The sequence below is a fragment of the Panthera pardus genome, unplaced genomic scaffold (assembly GCF_024362965.1).
Source record: "Panthera pardus isolate Hobbes unplaced genomic scaffold, ASM2436296v1 HiC_scaffold_20, whole genome shotgun sequence".
In the NCBI taxonomy this organism is placed as follows: Eukaryota; Metazoa; Chordata; class Mammalia; order Carnivora; family Felidae; genus Panthera; species Panthera pardus.
In genome coordinates, this window is record NW_026526766.1 from 89,777,100 (window position 1) to 89,802,998 (window position 25,899).

The 25,899-nt window shown below is 53.2% G+C and overlaps 1 protein-coding gene across 4 annotated transcripts in view; it reads right to left on the reverse strand.

Annotated features, from left to right (window-relative positions):
- Nucleotides 1-1,651: 1,651 nt before the first annotated feature.
- DDX31 (DEAD-box helicase 31) overlaps nucleotides 1,652-25,899 on the reverse strand; it is a 70,599-nt gene continuing 46,351 nt past the window's right edge. For 2 of the 4 annotated variants that reach the window (XM_053908484.1, XM_053908485.1), the window contains exons 19-21: nucleotides 24,188-24,300; nucleotides 17,607-17,775; nucleotides 1,652-1,903 (exon numbers count right to left, since the gene is read on the reverse strand). In XM_053908484.1, the coding sequence (XP_053764459.1) occupies nucleotides 1,678-1,903; nucleotides 17,607-17,775; nucleotides 24,188-24,300 (508 nt within the window). In that variant the 3' untranslated portion in view covers nucleotides 1,652-1,677. Of the gene's footprint in view, nucleotides 1,904-17,606; nucleotides 17,776-24,187; nucleotides 24,301-25,899 lie in introns of those variants that run through there. The other 2 variants (XR_008424383.1, XR_008424384.1) reach the window with 2 other exon arrangements.

The window sequence follows — 25,899 nt, forward strand, 5'->3', positions numbered from 1 at the left end:
CACCTAAGTGTTTGCAAATTAGGCTGAAGTTCCATCTCTAAATTCTAGTCCCTTACACCCTCTGCCGGGAAGGTTCCCGCACGCACGCCCCCCCCCCCCCCCAGGAATGCAGGGCCCAGTCGACCTCTGGAGGAATGAGTGCATGGGGGGTGGGGGAAGCAGGGCTTCTCTTTGATCCTCCCCAATCACTGCCTTTAATCCTGTTTCTCACACAGCTGGGTTTTGTCTGTAAAGTTTGATCCCTCCTTTTCTCATCCAAATCATGTGACCCATTACACACGGAAATAAAAGAAAGGTGGCAGATTTCCCCAAGTCCGCTTGACAAGTGCTACAAGGCTTTATTATTACTGTTGTTGTTGTTAGAAACTTCACCAACCGTCCCTAAGAATTCGTATGTGACAGCCCTCGTGAGAAGGTCATATTTTCCCTCCCGCAGAAGATTAGTGCTCACTGGACTCACACTCGCCCTCTCCCTGGGGCCTCTGGTGTCGGTGCGAGCTACCCTCCACTGCCAGAGAGGGTCGGAGGCAAGGACGCTGGCCCCTCTGTGGACCCTGCAGACGGCCCATCTCGCAGCACTCTCATCCGCTCCTGGCCGCTTGGTTCCTGTGCATCTGGAGGGTTGGTTACTGAAGTGGGGGCCTCATCATCCATCACAGGAGTTGGAAGACGAGGAATCCCGAGAAGGTGTAGAGAACAAAGCACCTCCCGGCACAGAGGTGCTGAGCTCTGGCCCTTCTCCTTCGGACGCCTCTGGAATCCCCGCGTCCAAATCTGGCAACCTGTCCGCCCCGGGGTGGGGGGGGGCCCTTTCAAACCTCCGGGGCAACACAGTGGGGGAGGGGCAGCTGTGACCTGGGCCACACTACAAGGACCCCCGGACCCCAGACTTGAAGGCAAGATGGGACTCGATGGGAGAAAATGCTCAGGAGACTGGTGCCTTTTGACTTCAAAGGCAAAGAATAAAAAGGCAACAGTAAAAAGCATAAATAAATAAAAAAGGCACCAGTAAATCCATCAGCCACGAGACAGGAAGTTTTCCGTGGACATAAAAGAGGCGGCCGGGCACGCGAATGCGATGTGGGGCCTGGAGCTGCCTGCGGACGGACCCGGAGGCTTCCGACCCACGCCAAAACCAGTCAGCCCTCTGAACAAAGCACTTGTACATCGAGAAAACGTGTTGACCTTTACCCTCTTCTTTAGCAAACTGCATCCCGGTTTTAAAAACGCTATTTTATAAAATTCGTGTTAAGCAATGTGTTGATGGGGCAACTAAAGTAAAACTTGGAGACACCTTCAGAACACTGTCACCAGGAGGCAGGACGCGGCCCTCCCGCTGCCACTCACACCACCAGGCTCTTGCTGGAGGCTGGGGGTGGGGGGGAGGGTGCGGCTCTGGTGCACTGATTGGCTGGTCTACACTATGCTGACCCCCGCCCCCCACGGGATAAGGGCCTGGCTTCTCTGGGTCAGGGGCTTGTCTTCAGGGCAAGGGGGGGGGGGGCGGGGACGGCACCAGGCTTTCCCACAATGCTCCTGACAAGAACAGGGCCGTCAGCCCGGGTCTCCGGGCCTCCAGGATCCACCCCAAGCCCCAGGCCTGTGGAGGCAGAGTTGAAAACAAAAAAGCGAAAAACTTTTTTGGGAAGAACTTTTTTGGGAAGTCTCGGCCCCCGGTCAGTCTCTCTGGGTTTTTCCGTTGCACGGAGGGCGCTTCTTCTGTTTTCCCACGGCCGAGGCTGGGCGCCCGGTGCGGATGGCTCTGCGTGGCTGGCTGCCGGGCACCGCGTGTTTGTTTTGCTTTTTGACCTTGGCGACGCTGGCCTCAATCCCACTTGAGTATTCTGAACGCAGGATTTCAGCAAGGCGGTGTTTACCCCGGGTCTTCTTACGAAGGTCAGGCCTGAAGAAAGTAACACAGCAGAGGGGGGGAAAGGAAACTTTATTATTTTTTTCTTTCCCATTTGGAAAGAGGCTGGTAGCAGCTGGTTCCGAGACTGTGGAACTGACATTTTTGTATTAACAGAAGTACAATCCCTTCAATAGTGCTTGTTTTGATATTCTATGCACCAGAAGATTAGATACGGTGCTGACAGATTTTCATAACGGTGGCAAAATATCATGGCATTTTTAAAAGTGAGGCTTTGTTCTGTGTTGTTTTCACGGAAAAAAAAGAACGATACGCACTCACACTCTGATGGCAAACGAAGTGTATGATACAGCAGTTTGCCAAAGGATGGGGGGAAAAACCCGCCTTGAAACTCAACAACATGCAGCGGGCGAAAGCCGGCCAGCAACTCTGGGCAAGTAAGCCCCGTGTAGGTCAAAGCCTCCTCCTGACGGGGCCCACACAGCGCCCGGGGGTGGGGTGTCGGTCGCAGACACCTCTTCGCTGACTGAAGAGCCTCCTGTAGATATTTTTGACCTTGAAAACCCCAAACCCAGGGTCTGCATGGGCAGACGGGACGGCATCTGCCAGACCCACCGCTCTCCACCGACCACGGGCATGGGTGCGGAGCGAGAGGGAGGGCTCCCTGCCCCAACCCACGAGGAAAGTGCAAAAGGCTGAAAATCAATTTCAGGCGTTGAATGCCAGTAACTGTTTTCAAGAGACAGCAGCCTCACCATTTGATCAGAAGATCAGAGGGAGAAATTGGTAGAAGTTCAACTGTACACAGGAAGAATGATTATGAATGTCTAAGAGCAAACGTTTCCCAGGACAGGATTTTAACCCAAATAAGAACAAGAGAGCCATACCACTGAACCCACACTGCTATGCCGGCCATTCCCTCAACTCCCGACAGCGGGGTCTTAGGGTTCTTGCAAAAGGCACACGTCGCCCTCTGCAACGTATAGTTACAGCATTTTCTTGGTAATCGTCGGAGCTCAAGTGGACTAAAGTTGTGCTCAAGATAGAACGGAACTCCTTGAAAACTCAAGAATTAGCAACGGGATCACTACTGCGCTCCTGAGCTGGCAGGAAAGGTGGCGGAGTCCTGTGACAGCGCTGGACCAGGCTAAGGCAATTACACCGAATTCCTCCACAGGGCGGGGCTCAAGCAACGGTGCGGCAGGCCTAGCATGGTTTTCTACCAGGACGCACAGGGAAAAACACGGTCACCCTTTGTTGGGAACAAAGGTCTGAGAATACGTTAAGGGTAAGACTTTGTCATAAGGGTGCATGGATGCGTCAGTGACAGTGCCCTGCGAGATTGGGAGCAAACAAGGAAGTACTTTCGGGGTTCCACAGTCATGCCGTCCGCCGGACAAGGGAGGTATGACAGCGCCCTCGTTTCACAGACAAGGAAACTATTCTGGAGGAGCGTTAAGTACTTTGCCCAAGACCATCGAGCTCGTAGGTGCAGCAGCGGAGATGCAAACACAGGTCGGATGGACTCAGGCCTACGCTCCTCCCAGCAGGCTGCGTGTCCAGGGACAAACACTTAGGAAGATCTGGCAGGAGCCAGGGTGGCAGAGAACCACGGCCAGACACGGGGGAGTTCTGTGCTCACATGAGAATGTGGCAGGGGGACGGTGGGGGCAGCACCTGGATGACAGAGGAGTAAGGGGCAAGTGGGGACCAAGAGGAGAGCTGACAACGGAGGAGGCCGAATGACACAGCTCAGGCTCTCCGCTCGGTCTCCTCACCTGAACAAAGGGGAAGATACTTAGAACAAAGCTCACAGGTGCTGGAAGGATTAGAGACGCACAGGCGGCTAGCGGGTGGCTGGCATGTGGATTTCGGTCAATCAGTTAAAAATGAGGAAACTGAGGTCCGGAGGTGCCAACCGAGAGGCTCTCCAAGGCCACACGGGAGCCAGGCCTGACCCCGGGGGCCCTTGATGCCCAGGCCGGGGCATTTGGGGCTGCACCCCCTTCTCCTGCAGGGCACTCGTCCTAACTCCCCGGGGTGGTGGACCGTGCACCCTGCTGTGCCCGGTGGTGGAGGGGGCCGCACCTCGGGGGGGGGGGGGGCTGGCGCGTGGCTGGGAGGCGGCGGGAGCCAGGCCTGCAGCTGAGGGCACTAAACTTGTTCCAAACTGAAGGCTGCCAGTTCTCGTGCTTGTAGTTTATTTTTAGTCGGGTTACATGACAGACGGAGTGAGAAGGTTCTGACAGGAAGAAATGCTTCCTCTTCCCCGTTTGAAGCCAGGTACTCACAATGTGTATAATTTTAAATCTAACAACCCGAGTTTCAAAATATGCAAAATTTCAGTCAAAATATCCTCCCCAGCATCGGCTCTGTGACTGCTCCTGCCACCGCTAAAGCAAAATAAATAACCAGAACCTGATCGGGGCGATTGATACCCTAACTGCCGACAGAGCAGGCACAGACAGCCGGAGCGGCACCCTCGCAGGCTCAGGCGCAGGCTGGCGGTCCTGCAGACGGGGCCGGAGGGACACTGCGGGAGACCACACCGGCGGGGGCACCACACGGGCGCCCTTCCGTCCCCGTCCCTCCCCAGACACATACAGCTGGGTCCCGGGCAGCGCGAGGTCCCTCCTGCCCGGCAGGTGCAACATGGTTATTAAGGACCTTCGGGTCCACACCGTGGGGGGGGGGACTCGTTGGAAGTGCATCTGGGAGATGGTCCTGCCCGCCTTCAGCTTCTGAGCGCAAAACGTCCTATCTTAGCATCTCCTTCTAGGCAACGTACTTTCGACCTGGGACCCAAACCCAAGCTCCGAGGCTCCTGGTGGTCCAGAGGGCAAGCGGGGTTTCGTCTTTCAGACCCAGACCACCTCCCCAGGACCCGAACCTCAGGGTCGACCCCGCAGGGTTTTCCCCACTGCTGTGGGAGCAACAGGACCCAGCTGGCTGTCTGCTGTTCCTTTGTTCTGAGGCCCAGTGCCGAGAAGGCAAAGTACAGATGGGAAGGTGGAACGTTCTAAACCCAGGCCCGCGCTGGGCGCATGTGGCCTCTCGACTCCTTCTCCTGCCAAGCTGCACTTCTCCCAGGGACTTGCCAACTTTCTTGCCCTCCTTGCCCTCCAAATACTCAAACCCCTCTCAAATGGACTTCCCAGTCCACCAGAGTAATCCCGCAGTTACCAAGCAACAGATCAGTTTATCTAACCACAGGGAACTCCCTTGTAGTGAAGGCTGAATAACCCCCCTTGGTTACCAGGCTGGATTACCCTGCAGGATGGGCAGATGCCACTTTCACTGCCAATAAGGTGAAATCACAGCCTAATTAGTAAATCAATATGCCCACTAGGGTGACCACTGCAGAAGAGGGGCCTCAGGACCTTCTCGCACCTTTACGGACAGATTCACAGAAGGCTACCCCAGGTAGGAAGCCGCCCCAGCTCAGGATTGTGCTCATGGCATCCTCTTACAGGACAGAGTTTTTCACTTTACCTTCTTTAATTTATGTACTGTCAGGTCAATCGGTATTTTCTTTTACGAAGTTTTACAGCTTTAGGATCACGCTTAGAAGCCTTCCTCATGCTAGCGTTTAAAAACGTACAGGCAGGGGCGCCTGGGTGGCTCAGTCGGCTAAGTGTCCAACTCCTGATTTCAGGTCAGGTCATGATCTCACGGTTCACGGCATGGAGCCCTGAATCGGGCTCTGCGCTGACGGCGTGGAGACTGCTTGGATTCTCTCTCTTCCCCTCTGCCCACCTCTCCCCTGCTCATGCTCGTCCCCCCCCCGCCCCCCCAAATAAATAAACATTAAAAAAAATGTTCAAGCACATTTTTCTTTAGTCTGCTACTGCCTTCCGTAATTCCATCTAGATTTTATTCTGGTTTAACTATTCCTTCCCAACAGTTATCCACAATAGTCACTGGACCATAAATCTGCTCCCCAGGACTTGAAACGCACCCCTGTGACTCTTTCTGATGCTGAGAACACTTCCTGTAGGCGACACTCGAAGAGATGATGAGAATGACAGTGGCCAACACTGAAGAGATCTACCAAATACATCGAAACAACACGTGAGCAAATTCCACTGACGGGGGCGGTGAAGGGACTTAAAGATACAACAAGTCAGTCTTTCAAACTGGCCACCGACCTCCATGATGATTCTCCTGCCGACACTCCCGTGGCGCTGTTCTCGGCACTGCACAGGTGTTTAACTCGTCTACTTCACCCACAACCCCACGAAACGGCTACGGTTAGCACCCCCACGTTACTGGTGAAGGAATAGAGACACAGGGGAGGGAGGTGGCGCCCAGGGTCACAAACCAGTGACGGAAGAGCAGGGACTCCAGTCTCGGAAATCTGACCCCGTGACTCGTGCACTTAACCGCCGTGCTGTTAGGTTTCCACCAAAACCAGAAGCAAGCCTCCTGCACAAGACGTTTTTATGCCAAGACAATGTTCATGTTATCTCAAAATCTCAAAGACTCTTGGCGGCCCCGACAGAGTGCAACTGAAAAGTGAAGGTTGAATTAACTTAGGTGAGAAACGGCAGTTTAAAGAAAATCACACGATTTGTTCAATTCCATCACGGACACCAAGAAACCCATAGAAGTATACTCGCCGTGGAAATCTGCAGGGTATAAAAACTGTGACTCAAGGTTAACTTGGATTGTGGGCTGACAGGTGATTTTTAAGCTTTTCTCTATTTCCTGAATTTTTACAATGAACATGTATTATTTTTATGACCATAAAGAACAGTGTATTTGTTATAGGGAAAAAAATCAAACGGTCGAATTTTGCCCTATGCCAAAATATCCAAGTCTTTTAACTTTTACTTATCAAAACCTCTTTGCTTTTCGCTTTTTGTTTGATTTTGTGTGAGAGTTTTCTCTTAAGACAGAAACAGACAGACTGAGTAGTAGTAAAATGTACTTATTCTCTGATCTGAAGGATTCTTTCTGCATGTAAGCAAATGACCTAGGGACACAGTGAGAGCACCCCCCCTGCCCCCCCCCACACCAAGGACTGAGGGAAGCAAGCCCCCCAACTGGAAGGAAAGCCTGGGTCCTAAGCGATGCCAGTAGGAGACAGCGATGCTTTTAGAAGGCCTGAGGCAGCCTCAAAAGCTTCCCTGTTCCCGCCTCGCCCTCACGGGTGAAGGAAAGGCAGCAGTGTCTGAGTGGGGTTCTGGTGGCTCTCGGATGACAGAGTCGCACACAACTCCAAGGAGAATCTGACAGGCAGTCCCTCCGGTGCAACGGAGCAGCTCAGGGAAGGAACCCGCTAGTGCGGGTGGTAATTCAGCCCACACACTATCAAGCCTTTCACGGTCACTGAAGGAAAAAGCAGCTGTATCAAGCCTCCTTTAACCCGTGGGTTCTGTTTCGGCAGAGATGTAAGCTGGCGGGCGGACCGTCTCAAGGGCGCTTTTTTTTGTGATTTCCTAGGACCAGACCAACGTTAGCTTCGGTAAGACTACCGGGGCCCCAGAAGACGCCCTACCCCAGGTGAGCCATGCTGTGGCGGACGGTCACTGCAGAAAAGTACCCGAGAGTGACTCTGTGGACACAGAGATTGATAAAAAGCGGGTTTCCGCCTTACGTCCAAGAACAAGACCCAGTGAAAAGCAGAAAAGAGCTCTGAGCCCCGGGCTGAGGGCAGGCATGCTGCCAGGCCACGCAGGTCACAGGCAATCAATACATCGACGTCATGATCGATTTTGCTGCCCGGCAGAGCACGCACAATGAAAGAGAGGACAGAGATAATGTTCAGAGGTAGCAGAGGCCTAAAAGGGAAGAGAGAAATGAGAATCCCAGAATTGGACGGGAACCTCAAGATTATTTGCCCAAGTGGCAGAAACCGTTAGAACAGCTCTGGCAGGACTTGGGCCCGGACATCACCAGGCAGGGTGGCCATGCCTAGCCGATGTCCCCGTGGAGTCAACAGCTCTCTCCAAGCTTAGGTTCCCCCCCATGTCAGAAAGTGCCTCCACCTACAGGCCTAACGGGCATGACCAAGTGCTTGACACGTTTTAATTCTCGGTGAAAATATGACGATGGAGAAATACCGAGTGGGCATGGAAACAGTCAGGTGTGTCTGTAACCGGTCTGACTACATCCTAAATGTGCTGCCTGAGACTGATAAGCTGGGGACAGCATTTCAGCACCAGACCCCAGAGCTCAGCCCTGTGGGCCCGTCCTGTTTGACATGATCGATGTCTTGGATGGTATTATGAGGCATATTTGTCACATCGGCAGATGAAAAGCAGCCTGCAGGGACAGCGGACACCCTGGACGACAGAACACCTGCAACACCCTGGCAGGCCAAAGGGACAGGCCTTGGCTAAAGGGTGAACAACACCGGGGCACGTGCACCGTCCTGCTCTTGAGGCAGAGCAGCTGGGCGGTTTGAACTCTCACACGTGCAAACAAACAGGGACTCGGTTGGCCAGTTTCAACCTGAGCCCCAGGACGGCCCAGATGCCAACAATGCGGGAGGCCTGGAGCCAGGAGGCCAGGGTGCTCGTCGCACTGAGGGAGCCAGGCCGGTGCTGAGCCCCGTGTGAGTGGTAGCCGCGGTCCCTGCTCCTACCGTTAATAGGCCAATAGATGTGATCGCTCTCCTCTTCTGTGCTGGTCCGTCTCTCCTGCACGTTTGGGTAGTTCCATGACCCGGATTTGGAAAAGAACCCCGGCTGGGAGAAGAGCCGCCCAGAGGACGGACGGTGACGGACGAGCAGCTGGGGATGCTGGCGCCGCAGGGCGGAGCCAGCCCCTCTGACCGGGAGGACCCCGGGGCCGTCCTGCACGGGCTGTGGGGCTGAGTCTGGCCAAGGCCCCATCTCTCCCCGGGCCAGTCTGCTCACTCTCAAAAGGATTCAGGGAACTAATGAATCGAGGTGCTTCTCACAGTGCCTGTTGTGAAAGCCCCCATCCAGCGTTGACTGTTATTGTTATTAACAGTATGGAAAAGAGGAGAGGCGGGAGATAAGGAGCCATCATCAGATACCTGACACGTGTCATGTGGACCAGGGACGGCTTTGATCAACGATAACAACACCTTGTATTTTTGTTTGCATATCATGCACATTCAGCATTAGAATCTCACAGAGACCACAGAGTGGAAAATGAAAGTGGTCCATGGGGGCTCAACTTCAGCAGCTCTAACGGGGAGCCGAGTCCCCCCTGTGCAGGTGGCGAGCACCCACGGCTGGGAGGCCTGGAGCAGAGGCCTTCAGGACCCAGGAGCCATGCAACAGGCAGGTCAAGGGCAGACTGTGGCGGGAGCCCTCGGGAAGATTTCCCATAAGCGCTCACCCCTCTTACAGACTCAGAGAGGGGGAGTCCCAGGGGGGGCGGGAGAAAGCAGCATTTACCGAGCAGCCACCCCAGGCTCCGCACCGGGCTACATGTCCGGAACCCTTCTGCACACTCCAGGGCCCTGAGGGCTGCACGACGCAGGTTCGTTGTTGCCAGGGCTGGGATCAAGCTGGGGACACCTGACTTCAGGCCCAGGCACTGCACCCTCTGGACCTGAAAGGACACCAGGGAAAAAGCGGGATCCAGATCCTCCCTGCGATCATCTCTTATCAGAGATCTTTCGAGGCAACTGCCCTGCAAACAAACATAAAGCTTCCACCACCACTCTGGGGTTGCTACCCTGACGGTTTCACATCAAATTCTTCCACGTACGTAACCAAATGGACTCCTGCTTTAAGTCCGTTTCTTCGATTACAGGAACAACTGCTCACACAGGAAAACACCCGCGGTGGGGCTCAAACACTTACTTTGCCCAACACCAACTCTAGAAACTGGAACCTTCTACAAGGGGTATGTGAGGCAGCAACAAAGTGCCGGGATGTGGGCTCCAGGCTCTCTCAGACCTGGGGCCTGGGGAGCAGGCACGCCCCCTTTCCCCTGGGTTCGCGGGACCGGCCTGGGGCTCAGCGAGACACACACAGGGCCTCAGCAGAGCCGAGGGCGCACGGAAGCCCTTAAGGGTCCCACGCCACTGCTCAAACTGCGGTGCTCAAACTGCATCCCTCCTCTCGATTACGAACTAGTTGAGATGTCACTCTCCACTTCAGACCGTGGCTGTAACACCAGGCCCAGAATGAAAGGGACATCTGGAGAAGACGTAGAGTCATTTCGTGATGGGCTACAGCAGGACGCACACCTTCCTACTCAAAAAGGGGCCCGTGGACCGCGGGGATAGATCAGAGGCATGGGTCACCCCAGGAGGGGTGAGGAGGGGTTCAGGGTGACGTGTAGCAAGGGGAGAGCTGGGACCGTCACGTTCTTTCCTAGCTCTCCGATGGCGCGAACCAGGAGAGCTCCGAGCACGGCCAATGTAACGAAGAGCCGGGCATTCTCCCGTTGCCCGCAGCCTCGACTGCCGTCCGCCGACTCACGCTGGGCCAGCTGCGTCTTCCACCTCGGGTGCCTGGAAGGCTCCAACAGTGAACGTGACCGCCCGAGCACCCTCCCAGGAGAGGCCGGCTGGGTTCCTGTTCTTTGTTATCGGCCTGGCCGCTTGACTGAAAACACACCCTGTGGTTCCCGCTGTCTGCAGGTGACCCAGGTGTGGAGAAAGAGCAGGGTCACCGTGAAATCCCTCTAATCGCCTCATTAGCCGGGTGGGGATGAGGGTGTGTTTGTTCCACGAAGAGGCACAGGGCTGGTAATTGCATGGTGTCAGAGGGAAAGAAATAGTGGCAGCAGCGAAAGGCCAAATGTAAAAGCTGCGTGTGCACAGCAATAATTAAGCCAAAGCCCGGAAAGGCAGGGCCCACGGTACCTGAGTGGAGAGGAGGGAAGGGAATTATAACTGGATCTGCACCGCGTGACCCGAGTGGAAGAGGCAGGCCCTCCACGGGAGCCTGTGCCCACACCACGCCGCTTCCTGGAGCTGCCCGTGCCCGTGATGAGCTCACTAACCTACAGGCGGCTCGCTGACACGCAGTCCCTGAGCAAGGACTCTGTGCCGTGCTGTGTTTCCCACCAGAAGGGACGTGGCCACGTTCCACAGAACTTTTCCTGTCCCCTGGCCCCGTCTGGACAAGAGTATATTCTCCTCCGTACAAATGTCCCACAGAGATAACGCAGTGTGGACTTCAAAGAGACCCATCCTGTGTGTGCCTTGCCAGAGAGGCCCGTAGAAGATGCTCCTGTCTACAATCCATGCAGCTCATCCAGGTTCTACGTTAAAATATTATTAATTAATCCTAACTTGAATCATACACTTGGCCAGCATCTGGCTGTCCTCCTGCATTAAGGAGGACACCCCGTCGCCCGCTCCGAGGACCTGGGTCTACATTTTTGAGAACTGTTAGTCAACTTACGACCACCTCCATCCCCCTCTTCAGGACTTGAGGCTTTACTGAACCACGGTCTCCTGGGATGGGGCCTGGGGCCCTGTACTACATACAGCTCCCCAGGGGAGTCTGACAGCGGACTCTGCTCCCTTGCTCCACAGGACACCTTCTGCCCTTGAGGCTACCTCCGGCGGTCCTTAGCTGTTTCAAACCCTGGTCTCCAGGCTGAAGCCGGGTGATCTGACCTTCCAGTGGGGCGTCTGCTCTGGTCCTGTGGAGGCAGGGCAGAGGCCCCAGCCCTGAACCTGCTCACGCCCATGCTATGTGGGCTGATCCCCAAGCCGCCTCCACCCATGAAGTCAGGGACACTGGTTCAGAGGAAGGTGGCCCCGTCTTGTTCTCCCGGGACAGCCTGGCTGAGCGCAGCGTGCTCTGAAAAGCAGGTGTCCCCCTACCCCTTGCAAGATTTGCTGTTTGCTGGGTCCACTGAACAGGCAAGAGGCATTTCCCTCTTTTTCTTATCTTTCTTTCCTTCCCACTGTGCCCTTCCTCTCAGAATTACAGGCTGCCGGCAGGTTCTGTTTATCTATCCACGTGGTGCCGGGCACCACGGGAGCCGCTGGGGATGAGAGGAGAAAAACCAGACAGGGTCTCCACCGCAAGCTGCACTCGAGAGATGGACATGAGCCACCCGCACACACAGACGGCGGTGTGGGGTGAGGGAAGGCTGAGGTGCCAACCCGGGCAGGCGGCCCAGAGAAGACCTCCTCGCAGGAGGCACTGAGTCCAAAGACGGAAAGCAGGGAGAGGCCCAGGCCCCCCGGGGACTCGGCGAAGGCCCTGAGACGATGGGGAAAATGGGTGCCACGCAGGGCCGCTGAAGAGGGGGCTCGCCGTTGTCACTTGCCTTAGTCATCAGAGCAAGGAGATGCACCGAAAGGCTGGCGGCAAGGGCGACAGGTGAGGGTGTAGAGGCTCTGTGGCCTGGGGCCGGGTGTGAGAAGCCAAGGGAAGAGACCAGGAGGTGGCCAGAGGGGTCAGAGGCAGTAGTGCTGCTCGGGATCTGACCCGCATGCAGGGGGTTCACACAGAGATCCCCACGTTCTCTAGCGTGGCTTTGTCTCGCCTCTGATCTCATGTTTGGCCAATCTTTTACAGAATAACTGGCTCAATGAGATTGAGAGAATTTTCACAGTGGGCAAGATTCCAGGTGTGCCTCCAGCTAATTAAGTGATACGAGGGAGGTTGTAAATGCCACATACAAATTGGCAGGCAAGCTGCTCCTAATGATGAGAATATTGCTTTACAGGAGGTGCAGCTGCAGCTTCTTGATGCCCGTCTTGGAGCGGACCGGTTCCACGTTTTCAAGGTTGTTCCTGATACGGCAAGCTCAAGGGTGCTGAAAAGCTGACCGCTGACCGCACTTCCCACTCCCTGGCCCAGGATACTCACAGGTGCGGTGAAGGCTGGCAGAAAGAGCCACCAGCACCGTCACCGCCATGTGCTCCCGTGTGTTCACGTCTGACCCCGTGTCGATGCTGGACCGCCTGGCGTGGTCCTTACACAGCACCGTGAGGCACCCGTGCCCGTTTGGGAAGCCAGGGGACTAGGCAGAGAATCGCGGAGTCACTTGTCCCAGGGCAGACAGAAGAGGCTCAATCCCGGCTCAACCCCTGTGTGGCCCTCCCTCGGGCGGCACCTAAGAACCGGAGGCCCTAGAGCACCAGTGAGGACAGGAGCCCTTCGCAGTTACCGATCAGCCACTGGACAGGCGACGGTGGCAATCAGAACAAGTGACAGGGCAAAGGCTTCAAAAAGGAAAAATGTCCCGAGTAGGGCTGTGCAAAACCTCCAGTTTGAACGTTAGTGCTAAAATCCGTGACAATTCAGATGAGAAAACTCCGGCAGGCACCTCCACATGAGGACGTCTACTTGGTGTAGAGAAAACACTGGATCTAGAACTCCGGGGGGACAGGTGCTCTGCGGTGCCCGGGTGCCGGGGGTTCTGACCCGAGGCCAGGACCCAGGGGAGCCAGCCCCGTGTACCCTCCTGTCACTGACCACGGCCCGCCGAGCACAGGCCCAGCACACCCAGACCCAGTCGTTAAGGGTTAAGAGATCCTTCATTTTAGATGGCTTACCTGTTTGGTAAGAGCAGGAACTTCGTGGTCACACTTTGACCGGGCTGGCTTGAGCAAAGGTGTATGGTGCACCTGGGGCGCTCAGTCAGTTGAGCAACTGACTTCGGCTCAGGTCATGATCTTGTGGTTCGTGAGCTCGAGCCCCACATCGGGCTCTCTGCTGTCTGTGTGGAGCCTGCTTCAGATCCTCTGTCCCCACCCCGCCCGCCCCTCCCACACTGGCACGCTCTCAAAAATAAGCAAACATTTAAGTGAAAGAGAAAAAGGAAATGTGCATAAATAAAACTGCATTTCTTTTAAGAACAGCCAAAAACTTGAACTGTTGTTGCTCTACTAATTCTAAAAGGAGGGAGCCGAGAACAGAGGAGCATAGTTATTGGATTACTGATAAAGGCGACGTCCAAGATGTTTCTAGGCACGAAGGAAAACATCAGAAAGACACAGGTGGCATAAGCCAGGGGTAGACAAGTCTCAGGTAGCTACAAACTACATCGTTGGGGCAGAGCAGTGCTTTCATGATCACAGCACAGAATTCACGAGATAGTTGGTTAAAAACAGCAGACTCGCTCTCTCGTACTGTCGCAGTAGCACTGACACAGTAACGCATTGTATTCTTGAACCAGTCTCCACAGCGTGTAAGGGAGGCGAGGAACTCGCAGCCCCGCACGGCGGGCCTGCTCACTACTCGTGTGTGTCACCGCCTAGACAGACAGACGCCCTGGCCGACAACACCACTCTGCCCTCCCGAAGCAGACGGTACCGGGTCCCCCCGTCTCCTGGGAAGATGGAAATTTTGGAAGGTATGTTATCTTTGCTTCCCAGGAACCGCGGAATCTACCGAGCTTCAAAATCAGAACTGCGTTTCACAGAAGGAAAATGCTGTGTTTGTGATGGATGTTGCTAAGGGGCCATTCAATATTTTACCAACAGCACCGACTCCCTGTGTGCACGTCTGTGTCGGTGTTTGGGGCGGGGGGTGGGGGGCTGCCTTGGCAGGTCTGTGTGTCGGTGTCAGACGAGTTTTGTAACTACGACTGCATCTGTGTGCAGGGGAGAAGCATTTTGTGTTCCCTTTCAGAACTAAGGACTGAAAAGCGGATACAGACCCGGTGATAAAGATCTCATTTGGGGACATTATCCTTTTTTTGTCTCAACAGTGGTCAAGTAAAGGAATAAACGCATACGGATGAGATAAAACTTCCCTTTGTCACTGCGTGGAAACCATCTCCTTAGCTAACGTGCCCTTGCTTCATGTTTTAACACCCAGACGAACCCCTTGTTTGGTGCATGACGAGGCGAGACAGGATTCTGCTCACAGTGGCATGGATTTGGTCCACAGGTATCAGGGGTCTGCACATAACGTAGAGCTACTCTAGGCAGTTAACCCCATGACACAGAATGCAGAATAATTTGGAGAATTCAGTGCTCCAAATTGGTCCACCCCAAGAAAGCAGAAGGAACCACTCCCTTTCTTGACAGATGGATTTCAGAGGAGACGCCTGAGCTCAGAACAATCACTGTGGCCACAGCATAACTCTCTGCACTTTGTGGTGTTTAACGGACTTTTCTTCCCAGTCCTCAAAAAGCAGCAACTGGCATTTGCTTGAGCCCTGACTGAGGTGCGGAAAATCTGTCCCGTCTTCTCTGCCGCTTACCCTGACCACAATTATACGGTCCGTGTGCACATTAGCTGCCAAGTCATTCTTCTTCTTCCAGGAGTGACAAGATTTCCCCAAATAAAAAAAAAAAAAAAAAAAAAAAAAGGTGCCTACTGTATCCTTGAGTGCCGTCTGCGTTAGCAAGGCAGGGGTGGGGTGGGAGGATGTAAGAGTGCAGCGAGAAATGCCTTCAAAAGAAGGGCATAACAACCGAAAAAGTAGCTGTAACTGAGTGGTGACATGGCCAGAACAGAGAGCGGTATTGTCACGGGCGGAGTAATCCTGTGACACACTGCTGTCACTCACCCCCCGGCTCCCTGCCGCGCCAGCCAGACATCAAAGGCTGCCCCATACCATCTTACATGCTCTTTATCGGCTAATCAGCCCATTCTTCCCTAAATAAAGCCCTGTTAAATCCCCTGCTCACAGGGGTATGGTAGTCCTGGTGCCCATCTGCTAGCAGGGTCAGCTGAAGCAGGAGGCGGCGGCTTGCTCTCTCCCTAGTGGCTTCTCAAGGTGAGGACAATGCTGGCTGGCTCCGAGTCCCCCTCCCGACTGCCTCCCTGCCTTGCTGCTCTGCTTTCCAGGATCTGGGTAAGAGCTGCGGACGTCCCAGCCTGAAGAGCTGCTCTCTGGATTAACACTTGCTAATGAAGTTCCCACTCATAAAGGTAGATGAGCCGCTAACAATGAAATATCGGGACTGTATTGATTTGCGGGGATAGGAATCGGCAAGATCTGTGTTTCTCACCAGTGATCAACTGGCAGGAGTGTTCCGATCTTCTCGAAGCGCCAACGTTTTAGAGACGGTGGCAGGATGGCCTGGCTTCCAGATCACTAGGAGGTCCCCCTCAGACCTGACTGCAAGCCTCACACACTCGAAACCAAAGTGGGCACGCGGAAATACCAGCTACTTCCGACCCCAGGGCAGCAACGTGACTCTGGCGCACAGCCGTCGTACATCTGAGGCGTCTTCTACCTCCCGGGAGGACGGGCAGAGAAGTCTCTAGCCACAGCCCTGCCCAGGACAGGTAGCAGGGGCAGCGGGCAGTACCCTGCACCTCAAAACCGCCTGGAAGACACCAGAGCTGGGTGTGTCTTAGCCTTGTCTGGGCACGGATCAACAGCGGCATGTGAACTACCTGCCTGACAGAATTACTGAGGTACGGTCCTACAGGAGAGGTGCTAATACAAGAAAAAAAAAATCAAGCATCTTAAAAATTCCAAAAATGGGACTAGAATTAGGCAAACTTTATCCATTACTAAGAGCCTTGTAGGTGCCACACCCTGAACAGATCAGGTTGGATGTTCCAGAATCTTAACCCATCTGGTTTCCAGATTTCTGTCCTAAGGTGATTCATCTGTGCGGCCCGTCCTAATGCTGAGTCTCAAAACAACCTTGTGAAATAGCTACAAAACATCGATTTCCTTCTCTTTGCTGTAGCTGAGGAAACTGAGGCTCTGAGAAGTAAAGCAAAGATACGGCCCAAAGCTCAGAAGCTCACATCCGAGCAGAGCTGGAACTGAAGTCCAAGTCCCCTGCATCTAAGACCAGCGATCGTTTCCCTACACCAGGCGGTCCACTCTGACTTTTGTCACTACATCCAGAGAACCTGGGCCCTGACAAGTGATGGTGCACGAGCAAGCGGGCGTGTGGCGGGAACTGGCAGGGAAGTGTGGCACGCCCTCAGATTCTCACGGTCAGGGCAAGTGTACTTTGACATTTGCAATTCATAAGCAAATAAAGGATGTGCAATGCAAACGAACTGTCCAGAGCATTCAAGGATTCTCTGCTTGTTCAGTGTTTCCTTCCCACTCCCATGCTGCACAAGTGGTGATGGCAGTCCGTCCCTGAGTCCCCATGCAAGCGGTCCATGGCTCCTGCAAAGGGTCTGGGTCCTTTCACAAATGTCTTTTGCTGAGGGGAATCATCTCAGGACCTCCTGGAACTGTGGAGGTGGACCCAGAGCCCAGCCTCCCACCTGCAGGGCAGCGCTCTTCACTCTCACTAGGACCTCTGGACAGTTTACCATGTGCCTTTGAGGGAGGGTGAGAGTCTCACGCTCGCACCGGCCTCTGCCCTCTGCGGGCGCTTGGCACCAGACGCACGTGTCAGCACCAAGGAGAGCGACCGGTGCAGTGAGTCCCCCAGCAGCCCCTCCCGCCTCCCCAGGACAGGACCAAACTGATTTCACAGAACACACCAGAAGTTTTCGTACAAGTCCTGGGGGGCTGTCCAGGGTGAACCACAGCACATCTGAAGCTCCGACTCCAGCAAGGCCCCACGTTACTCTGCTGGTGGGCAGTGGAGGCAACCCAACCAACAGGTTTGTCTTGCTGCCCCAATAAACCCCACCACCATCTGGACCTGACAGGAGACACCATTGCATTTTTGCAGGTGCCTTAAAAACATTCAGATTAAGTATTTTTCCTCTCGTTCCAAGCACTTATCACACTGCGAGAGGGGTGGACACTGGTGATGATTCAGCACAAAACCCAAAGATGGAAGTTTGCACCCATCACGCAGCAGCCTGCCCCACCACCGCCCTGCTGTTGTGTGCACAGAGCTCTCCAAACCCACCTCACTTCCAGCCATCTGTCCCAGGGCAAGTTCAACTCATCTTACCTGTTCAGGTTTCCTTTTCTTCTCTTTACAGCGGAGACCCCAAGATTTTGGGGGGCATCTCTCAGCCCAAAGCTCTTAGCCACATGACCAAGGTGCAACGATCGGACGTGGAAGATGTGCTTCAGCTCCCGAGGGTAGGTTGCATAGGCTCGAATGAAGGACTGCAGAGCTGGGAGGAAGAGGAGGGTGAGGGAGGCCGTCAGGATGGGGTCTCGAAGCGCCCGGGCCTAATGGCTGTCCTACGCACTTTATGTTGCCAGGCACCCTGAGACAGTCAGGACAGTACAACATAATGAACCACCTAAATCTATCCTGGTGTATTTTCTTTTTAATTCATCCAAAAAAAAAAAAAAAAAAAAACTACAGGACACAATATCACTTGAGTAAACCCAATAGAATTTCAGATTTTACTGTGTAGTGTGCAAGAACCCTAGAGGGCAGCGGCCCTCTTTTCTCCTCACTATGGTCTTGGGGCCTTGCACAGCAGCTGGGACACGGCAGCAGGCAGCTGGTCAGTGTTTGTCATAGAAACGAAAGACAGAATGAGTGAAGAAACTATGACATGATCAATGTGGTATTTTCTCACGAAAAATGAAATCATCAGACTTTTATATTAGGAAAAAATTTTCCTAATTCAATTTATTTTTTCAATTGCTAACACATGTAAATGTTATACAATTCAAAAGGTTCCCATGGGTTTATTGTGCTTCCCATCACAGTCTGTTACTCCTGCTATAAATGTTCACACCACAAGCCCCGCCTCCAGGGCCCCTATCCAGAGGGGTGACTCTTCTTCCTGTACTCCTGGGATTTTAAAACCAAATTCATTCCAAAGTACCCGATATTGACTGCTAAAGGGCTTCTTACCCATTTGAAAAATGCATAAATAAGGAAACGCTGGGTGCCTGGGTGGCTCAGTCCATCGAGCGTCTGACTCTTAGTTTCGGCTCAGGTCATGATCTCACAGTTTGTGTTTGAGCCCCGTGTCGGGTTCTGTGCTGACAGTGCGAAGCCTGCTTGGGATTTTCTCTCTCTCCCTCTCTCTCTCTGCCCCTCCCCTGTGCACGCGCAAACTCTCTCTCAAAATAAACTTTAAAGAAAAAAAAAAAAGGAAATGAAAACAGTTTTAAAAAGGAGAAAGGCAGTTATTAAGTTTCTAAAAGAGCCCACAAAACAGTTCATCCCTTGAGAACTGCCAACAATTTAGAGATGTCCCCAGACACACCTTCGTGAAAGTTTCAGCCCTGTTTTAAAGTTGAGAAAAAGGCCCCTGTTCTAGAGTCAGCACTGGCTGGAAAAAGGGCAGATGTGGTTCCCAGGAGCCTGGAGCCCTGGCTCCACCTTTTTTCGGCGTTCCTCTGAGAAAAGAAAGCTGTCCCTCCACCCAGCTCCCCTCAAATACACCGCAATTCCGGTGAAAATCAAGTGTCTACCTCTCCTCACTCCAACAGGGCAGGAGGGGACGGCTCTGAAAAGACCCCAATACCGGCTCTTCCGGCGGCCAAGCCAGAGTCCAGCACCGCGCATCTCACGGAGGAGCAGGCGCTAAATACCAGCCTCTCTCGCCCTTGCTTGTTGAGCCACTGGACTGGCAAGTTTGCCCACAGCTTAGACGTAATATCCCAGCAGCACCTGGAGATTGGCGTTTATGAACAGTAATAAAAAGTGTCATTTTAGCAGATCAGCTGCTGGAAGGATCCTGGGAATCCATCAAAGCTCTATTTACTGAGTAAAGTGAACTCCTTTTCCCAATCGATGAGAAATAATAACCAAGGCAACTTGTCTGCACCCCTCTCTGAAATCTGTGCCTGCTTCCCCTTTTTAATAACCGGGGACCAGCTTTTCCAAGGGAAATCTCTAGCACTTCAAATGGTCTGCGCTGTTCGGAGGTTCTGACACCAGGTTCCAGACACGGAGCTACACACTCCAGTCTCAAGAAAGCCGCTCGGCTACCGCCCAGGAGATGCTCTACACCTCTTCTCTACACCCCTTTCTTTCCAGACCCTCCGTATTTACTCTCCTCTAAAAAAACCAGACCGAAACCATGCCAAGTCAGGCCAAGCCAAAGAGTTCACACTTTTACAATCTCAGTCCCCCGAACGCTGGCCCAGGCCTCCTCCTGACCACCACTGTCCCACTTGGGCAGATCAACCTCCCATTCCCGCACCAATCCGAGGAGCCAAGGAGGGACAGCCTCTGTCTCAGAGACGTGGGCGCCCAGCTAACAAGTTTTCCAAGAAACGGCAGACGTGTCTTCTCCCTCCACAAGCGCTCAGGCAGCATTTCACACTGCATATGTTTACCAACCCTGCCTGTCCTTAAGGCTGTCTCACTGGGGACAACGATACTGGGCTGTCCTCACATCCTTGAATGGACTCCCACGTTTTGATGATTCAGAGAAGCAGGAATTTCAGGAGCAGCCGAAGCTGTTTGCAGACCCTGCCGAGGGGCGGTGTCGAGGACGGGTGGCGGAAGTGGGGGCTGTGCGACCCAGAGGAGTGGAGAGCAGAGAAAGAAGGCATTTGCTTGAGATGGCGGAAGACGGCGTGGCCACTTACAGCATGCGCTCCGTAGTCGGGGGCTCCTATCTCACAGCCGTAAGGGAGATGCATTAAGGGAAACCTATTTTAAAATACCCCACGTGGACACCTCATCCTTGTTCATAAAACCAGATTTATTCTTGGACATCTGACCAAGAACAGTAGTATCTTATGGATGATACTTAGGATCAAGGAGGTAGGAAGGAGGGAGACTCTTCCTCGGCCCTGCCCCCAGAAGAACACACATCTGTACGGAGTAAAGGCACACTCGGTTGAGTACCTGCCTACCTGGGACTGCACTGAGGGAGCGGCTGATCTGTCATCGCTGGTTTGGGTTTTCTGGACTCTGACCAACAGCCCCGCAAGCCAGGCACGGCTCCTCCGCACGTGGTCCCTGCTCTTCAGGGAGACCTGAGGCTGAAGGGCCACCACAGGAAAGCCGTCTTCCGTGTGGAAAGGAGCCCAGTTTCCAAAACTTTTGTTCGGGAGTCTCGAGTTCAAACCAGTTTTTTTTTTAAATTTTTTAAAAATGTTTATTTATTATTGGAAGTCAGAGAGTCAGAGCGTGAGCAGGGGAGGGGCAGAGAGAGAGGGAGACACTGAATCCAAAGCAGGCTCCAGGCTCTGAGCCGTCAGCACAGAGCCCAACGCAGGGCTCGAACTCACAGACTGTGAGATGGTGACCTGAGCCAAAGTCGGACGCTTAACCGCTTGAGCCACCCAGGCGCCCCAAGTTCAAACCAGTTTTTAACCACTGGGATCTCTAGCTAACAGAGGCAAGAAATGAGGGAAAAGGGGTGCCTGGGTGGTTGGGTCAGTTAAGCATCTGACTTGGTTTTGGCTCAAGTCGTGATCTCATGGTTTGTGGGTTCAAGCCCTGTGTTGGGCTCTGCGCTGGCAGCATGGAGCCTACTTGGGATTCTCTCTCTCTCTCTCTCTCTCTCTCTCTCTCTGCTGCCCCTTCTGCGCGTGCTGTCTCTCAAAATAAATAAACTAAAAGGAAAAAAAAAGAAAGAAAGGAAAGAAATGAGAGTAAAAAGGGGCGACTGCTGCTGGAAACTAACAACAATTAAATGCTGGTTATTAACAATGACTGGGCCAGAAAATGCAACAGGAAGACAAATGCATACTTGGCCCAGTTTCCAACTACTTTTCTGCCATTAAGGCAAAAACCAGCTGCTTTGTTAATTATTCATGAGGTGGGTTCTGAAATAAAACGGAGGCAAGTCAGCAGTGGGGAATCTGCATATGCAGATGAAATGCAGAAGGCAGTTTCGACTTCCGGGGTGCGGTCGCTGTCCCCTTGGGAACTGAACACCTCTGCTGTAGCAAGTGTGCGTACGCCCCCCCCCCCCACCCCCAGACCTCCAGAACTCACCATGCTAAGCACCAGGGGAGCAAAGCGTGGAGACGTCGAGATCTAGAACAGGGCACTTTCCTCCCAGACCACCACCAATCTGACGTGGCAATCAATTAGCAGAGAAGAGAAATGCAGGCTTATTTCCTTCTTGGTACCTAAACATTGCAGAGTGGCCCCGTTCAGGTACCCTTTAAAAGGAAGGCAAGTAGGGCAGCCGGGTGGCTCAGTCGGTCGAGCGTCCGACTCTTGATTTCAGCCCAGGTCATGATCCCAGGGTTGTGGCATCGAGCCCCGCGTCGGACTCCGTGCTGAGCGTGGAGCCTGCTTGGGATTCTCTCTCTCTGCTCCTCCCCCCACTTGCATGTTCTGTCTCATGTCATGTTTAGTAAGTAGAAATAAAAAAAATAAAAGTGATACTAGGAAAAAAAAGAAAACCAGGAGCTCCGCTTGTTTCTTGGTATTAACGACTTCAGTGGTCACCATGCTCTCCAAGGACGCCACGACAGCCTTACTTCAGTGACCCAGACACCTTAAGAAGGCCGTAGTCTCACTAGAGTGAGACACCTCAACCACCTCTGGCGTCAAAACCAAAGGTGAAGAGGACAGGGGGGCTTTCTTGCTTTTCATCGCGATGCGCTAGGAAGCCAGAAATTCCGCGGCGCCACAGCTGGACGTGCACCACCCAGCAAGCTCACCTCGCCTGTCAACAAACGACCGATCTCCAGTTACACTGTGACAAGCCATCCGTTCCTCTCGGGAGACACGTGCCAGTACTTCACTGAAGGCAGGTTCTTAGGAAAACCCTCAGGAATTGTTGAATTCACTTTCGGGAAATGTCAGGACAGCCTGCTGTTAGAAACCAGTCCAGCAGGACGCACGCTACCTACGGAGCAGCGGCGATGGGGCCACCGCCGGGACTTCATCTTTTCCCCTGTGTCGTTCTCATTTGGTCCAGTGTGGTGGCAAAAGCCAAGGGCTGCTTTCGTGATGTGCCAAGGTATATGGCAGGCACTCAAAACCGTTTGCTGACTAGCCCATTCTTGTCATCTATTTCCTGATGGCCAAGACTGTCTGTAACCAGTCCCCCAGCATTCACCCTTGTCCCCCAGATTCTATTCTCACATAGGCCATCTCTTCCGACCCCTGAAGACCACGCCACATCTCTGCTCCAAGTCCTGCAATGGCTCCCATTGCACTCAGGGGACCCCAAAGCCCTCGACAGCTTCCAAGCCTGCCTCTGCTACGCCAGCCCTCCCTTCCTTCCTGTGGACACACTGCACCCACTCCCCACCCCCCCCCCTCCCCGCCCACCTCCGAGCCCTCTCTGGGAATGCCCTTTCTGTCGCAGCAGCTGGTGACCCTCAACTTGCTCATGTTGCCCTCACAGCAGGGCTCACGCTGACCCTCCATGTAAAACGCAGTCTGCCCAGACACCCCTTCACTTCTCTTACCCTTGTTTTTCCCACAGTTCTTAACACCCTTTAAAAGACTATTTTAACTATGCTCGTTATCTGTGCCCCACCTAGAATGTTAGAAAGGTTTTCCATCTGCTTTGACTCCTGATGTATCCCAAGCACCTAGAACGGTGCCCAGTTCAATAAGTATTTGTTAAATAAAGGATTTTTTAAAAATTTCAACTGGGCACCTGGGTGGTTCAGTGAAGTTTAGCATCTGACTTCAGCTCAGGTCATGACCTCACGGTTCGTGAGTTCGAGCCCCACGTCAAGCTCTCTGCTGACGGCTCGGAGCCTGGAGCCTGCTTCCGATTCTGTGTCTCCCTCTCTCTCTGCCCCTCTCCCGCTCATGCTTTCTTTTTCTCTCTCTCAAAAACCAACATTAAAAAAAAATTTGAAATAAAAAAAATCTCAATTCATAAAAGGAAAAAGATGATGCTCTAGAGTTTACACACTGGCAAGACAGCCTGGCATCCTTCTCAAAACAGCAAGTAACTATCAAAAAGAAGTGAGGGGCCTCCAACGCGGACTGCGTCTCATTCACACACACAAGACCATCACCAGCCACGACACGCGACTTCCTGCCATAGGAAACATCCAGCTGTTCTAAGACCCTTCCCCCCGCGCTCTCTCAGTGTTCTCCAGTGAACTACTGAGTCCCCACTAATGCCTGGTGATCCCAGGTGCCAACTTATCCTATAAAGGGCCTGGATATTAAATAAGTACCTGAGTCTTTTGTAAATTTCCTAGGAATTGGGTTCAAGGTCTATGGCCTTTCTTCAGCACTGTTCTTTCTCACTTTCCTTTGTACTTCCAAACAGAGACTGCTCGGGTCTGATGCCTCCAGTCCTTACCTTCATCCCTAATTTCCACCTCTACAACAGTCTCTGCTGACGCGGTCACGTCTCTTCAGTTTTCAAAGAGAAAAATGGATCCCTGAGATCCATGGGTCAAAGTTCTAGTTCTACGTAAGCCAAGATAAAGCCTCATTTGTGCAAAACATGGGGAAGGATGATGTGAACGTTTAATATCACTTTCAAGCCTTCCACGCCTGCGTCCAGACCCTGCAGAATGAGGCTGAAGGCTTTAGCTGGTGAGCAGAGACATTCCCCCCCGCTCCCCCCCCGCCCACCGGTTGGCCTCTCAGCCCGTTGGCGGTGCGCAGGTGGAGGTGGGGACGGAGCTCTGAGGGCTTTCCATCCACAAGGACCTACGAAATCCACGCACCTTTCTTTGCCCAGGAGACCCCGCCTCTCACTGGAGTGCACGTAATCTTCAAATACCGTCTGCAAGACCGTGGCTCGCTGTCGGATTTCCTGGGGGCCAGCGGCACGGGATTTCTGGGAGGGTGGCGGAAGGATTAAAGAAGAGACAGAGTCAGAGTCAGGAATAATGAAGCACTTTATAATAGATTTAATAACAGTAAAATCACTCGGTAACCACCGAGGGGCCAACAAGGGTAATCCTTTCAATATTACTAGAGGAAAAACGGGAGCCATAAAGATGTTAAAGTCAAGCAAAGATGAAGACAGCTTTGTGAGGGAGCAGATCGGGTCTATTTACTTATTTACTTGTTTACTGACTGGTCCTCCTGGCCTCTTGTCACTCACGTTCAAAATGAAAGCCTACCGGAGACCCTCTGGAATTTTCCGAGTCCGATTCAGGCATGTAAAACATCATGGGACGTGGACAGGTGGGTAGGTTTCACGGGACTTTGGGTCTCACGGAGGCCTTAAATCCTCCCCCTCCCTCTCCCTCCTCAGGGGAACAAGGGAACAGCCTCTCGGGAGTGCCCCCCCCTGCCCCGGGGCCTGCCTAAAATTTAGCCTATCCTTGAATTTCAGAGCATGCTCCCTCATTCCTAGGGAGGCTGTGACTTGTGTTTCGGACCCATTCTTTCAGCCTGGGACCACCGTGCCACTGTGCTGGCTGCCAGGGACCTATCGAGGAGTGGGCCGTCCCTTTCACACCACGTTCCAAGAAGGCCACTCGGTCTCTGCAGCTGGCCGTCCTGGTTTCAGGAGCGACATCTGTACACACTCAAGTTCTACGGATGGAAAACGTTAATAAAATAGAAAAATGATATCCTTTTCATTCTTCAAGAATCCCAGAGAAAAGATTTCCTTTCTTTTTTTTTTTTAATTTTTTTTTTAACGTTTATTCATTTTTTGAGAGACAGAGAGGGACAGAGTGTGAGTGGGGGAGGAGAAGAGAGAGAGGGGGACACAGAATTCAAAGCAGGCTCCAGGCTCTGACCTGACAGCACAGAGCCCGATGAGGGGCTCGAACTCACAAACCGTGAGATCATGACCTGAGCCGAAGCGGACGCTCAACCGGCTGAGCCTCCCAGGCGCCCCAAGATTTCCTTTCTTTATATTCCCCTAAAACTGAGTGGTTTTTGTTTCCCGTATCTTTTTTTTTTTTTTTTAAAGTAAGCTCCACACCCCAATATGGCGCTCGAACTCATGATCCCGAGATGAAGAGTCACACACTCCACTGACTGAGCCAGCCAGGCGCGCCCCCCCCCCCCCCCATCTCCTACGTCTTAAAACAAACATGAATGCTTTCCACTGAATGTGAAACTGAGAGGCCAGAGAACGAAGATTCTCCAACTCAATTTGGCCAGTAGGTCTCCTGGAAGACGCAGACTGTCCCCAGTGATTCTATAAAGCCTCTACGGTAACCACTACCCACTGCGGGGCATGGGTCACCAAGAAAACAGCCAGTCTGTGTTTCCCTTCACCCCCGTGGAGGACAGGGGCTCTCGCCTGTGTCTGGCTGACCTCAGGCCGACCGTGCCTAACTGGGGCTCCTGAGTCTCTCACCTTTAAGGCTGCCAGAGGAAGAACAAAGGGGAGAGGAGAAAAAGCCTCATTCTCTGGGTCTGCATCCGTCTCTGTATTAATAGAGACTTAACAACCTGAAAATGTTTTGAGCTT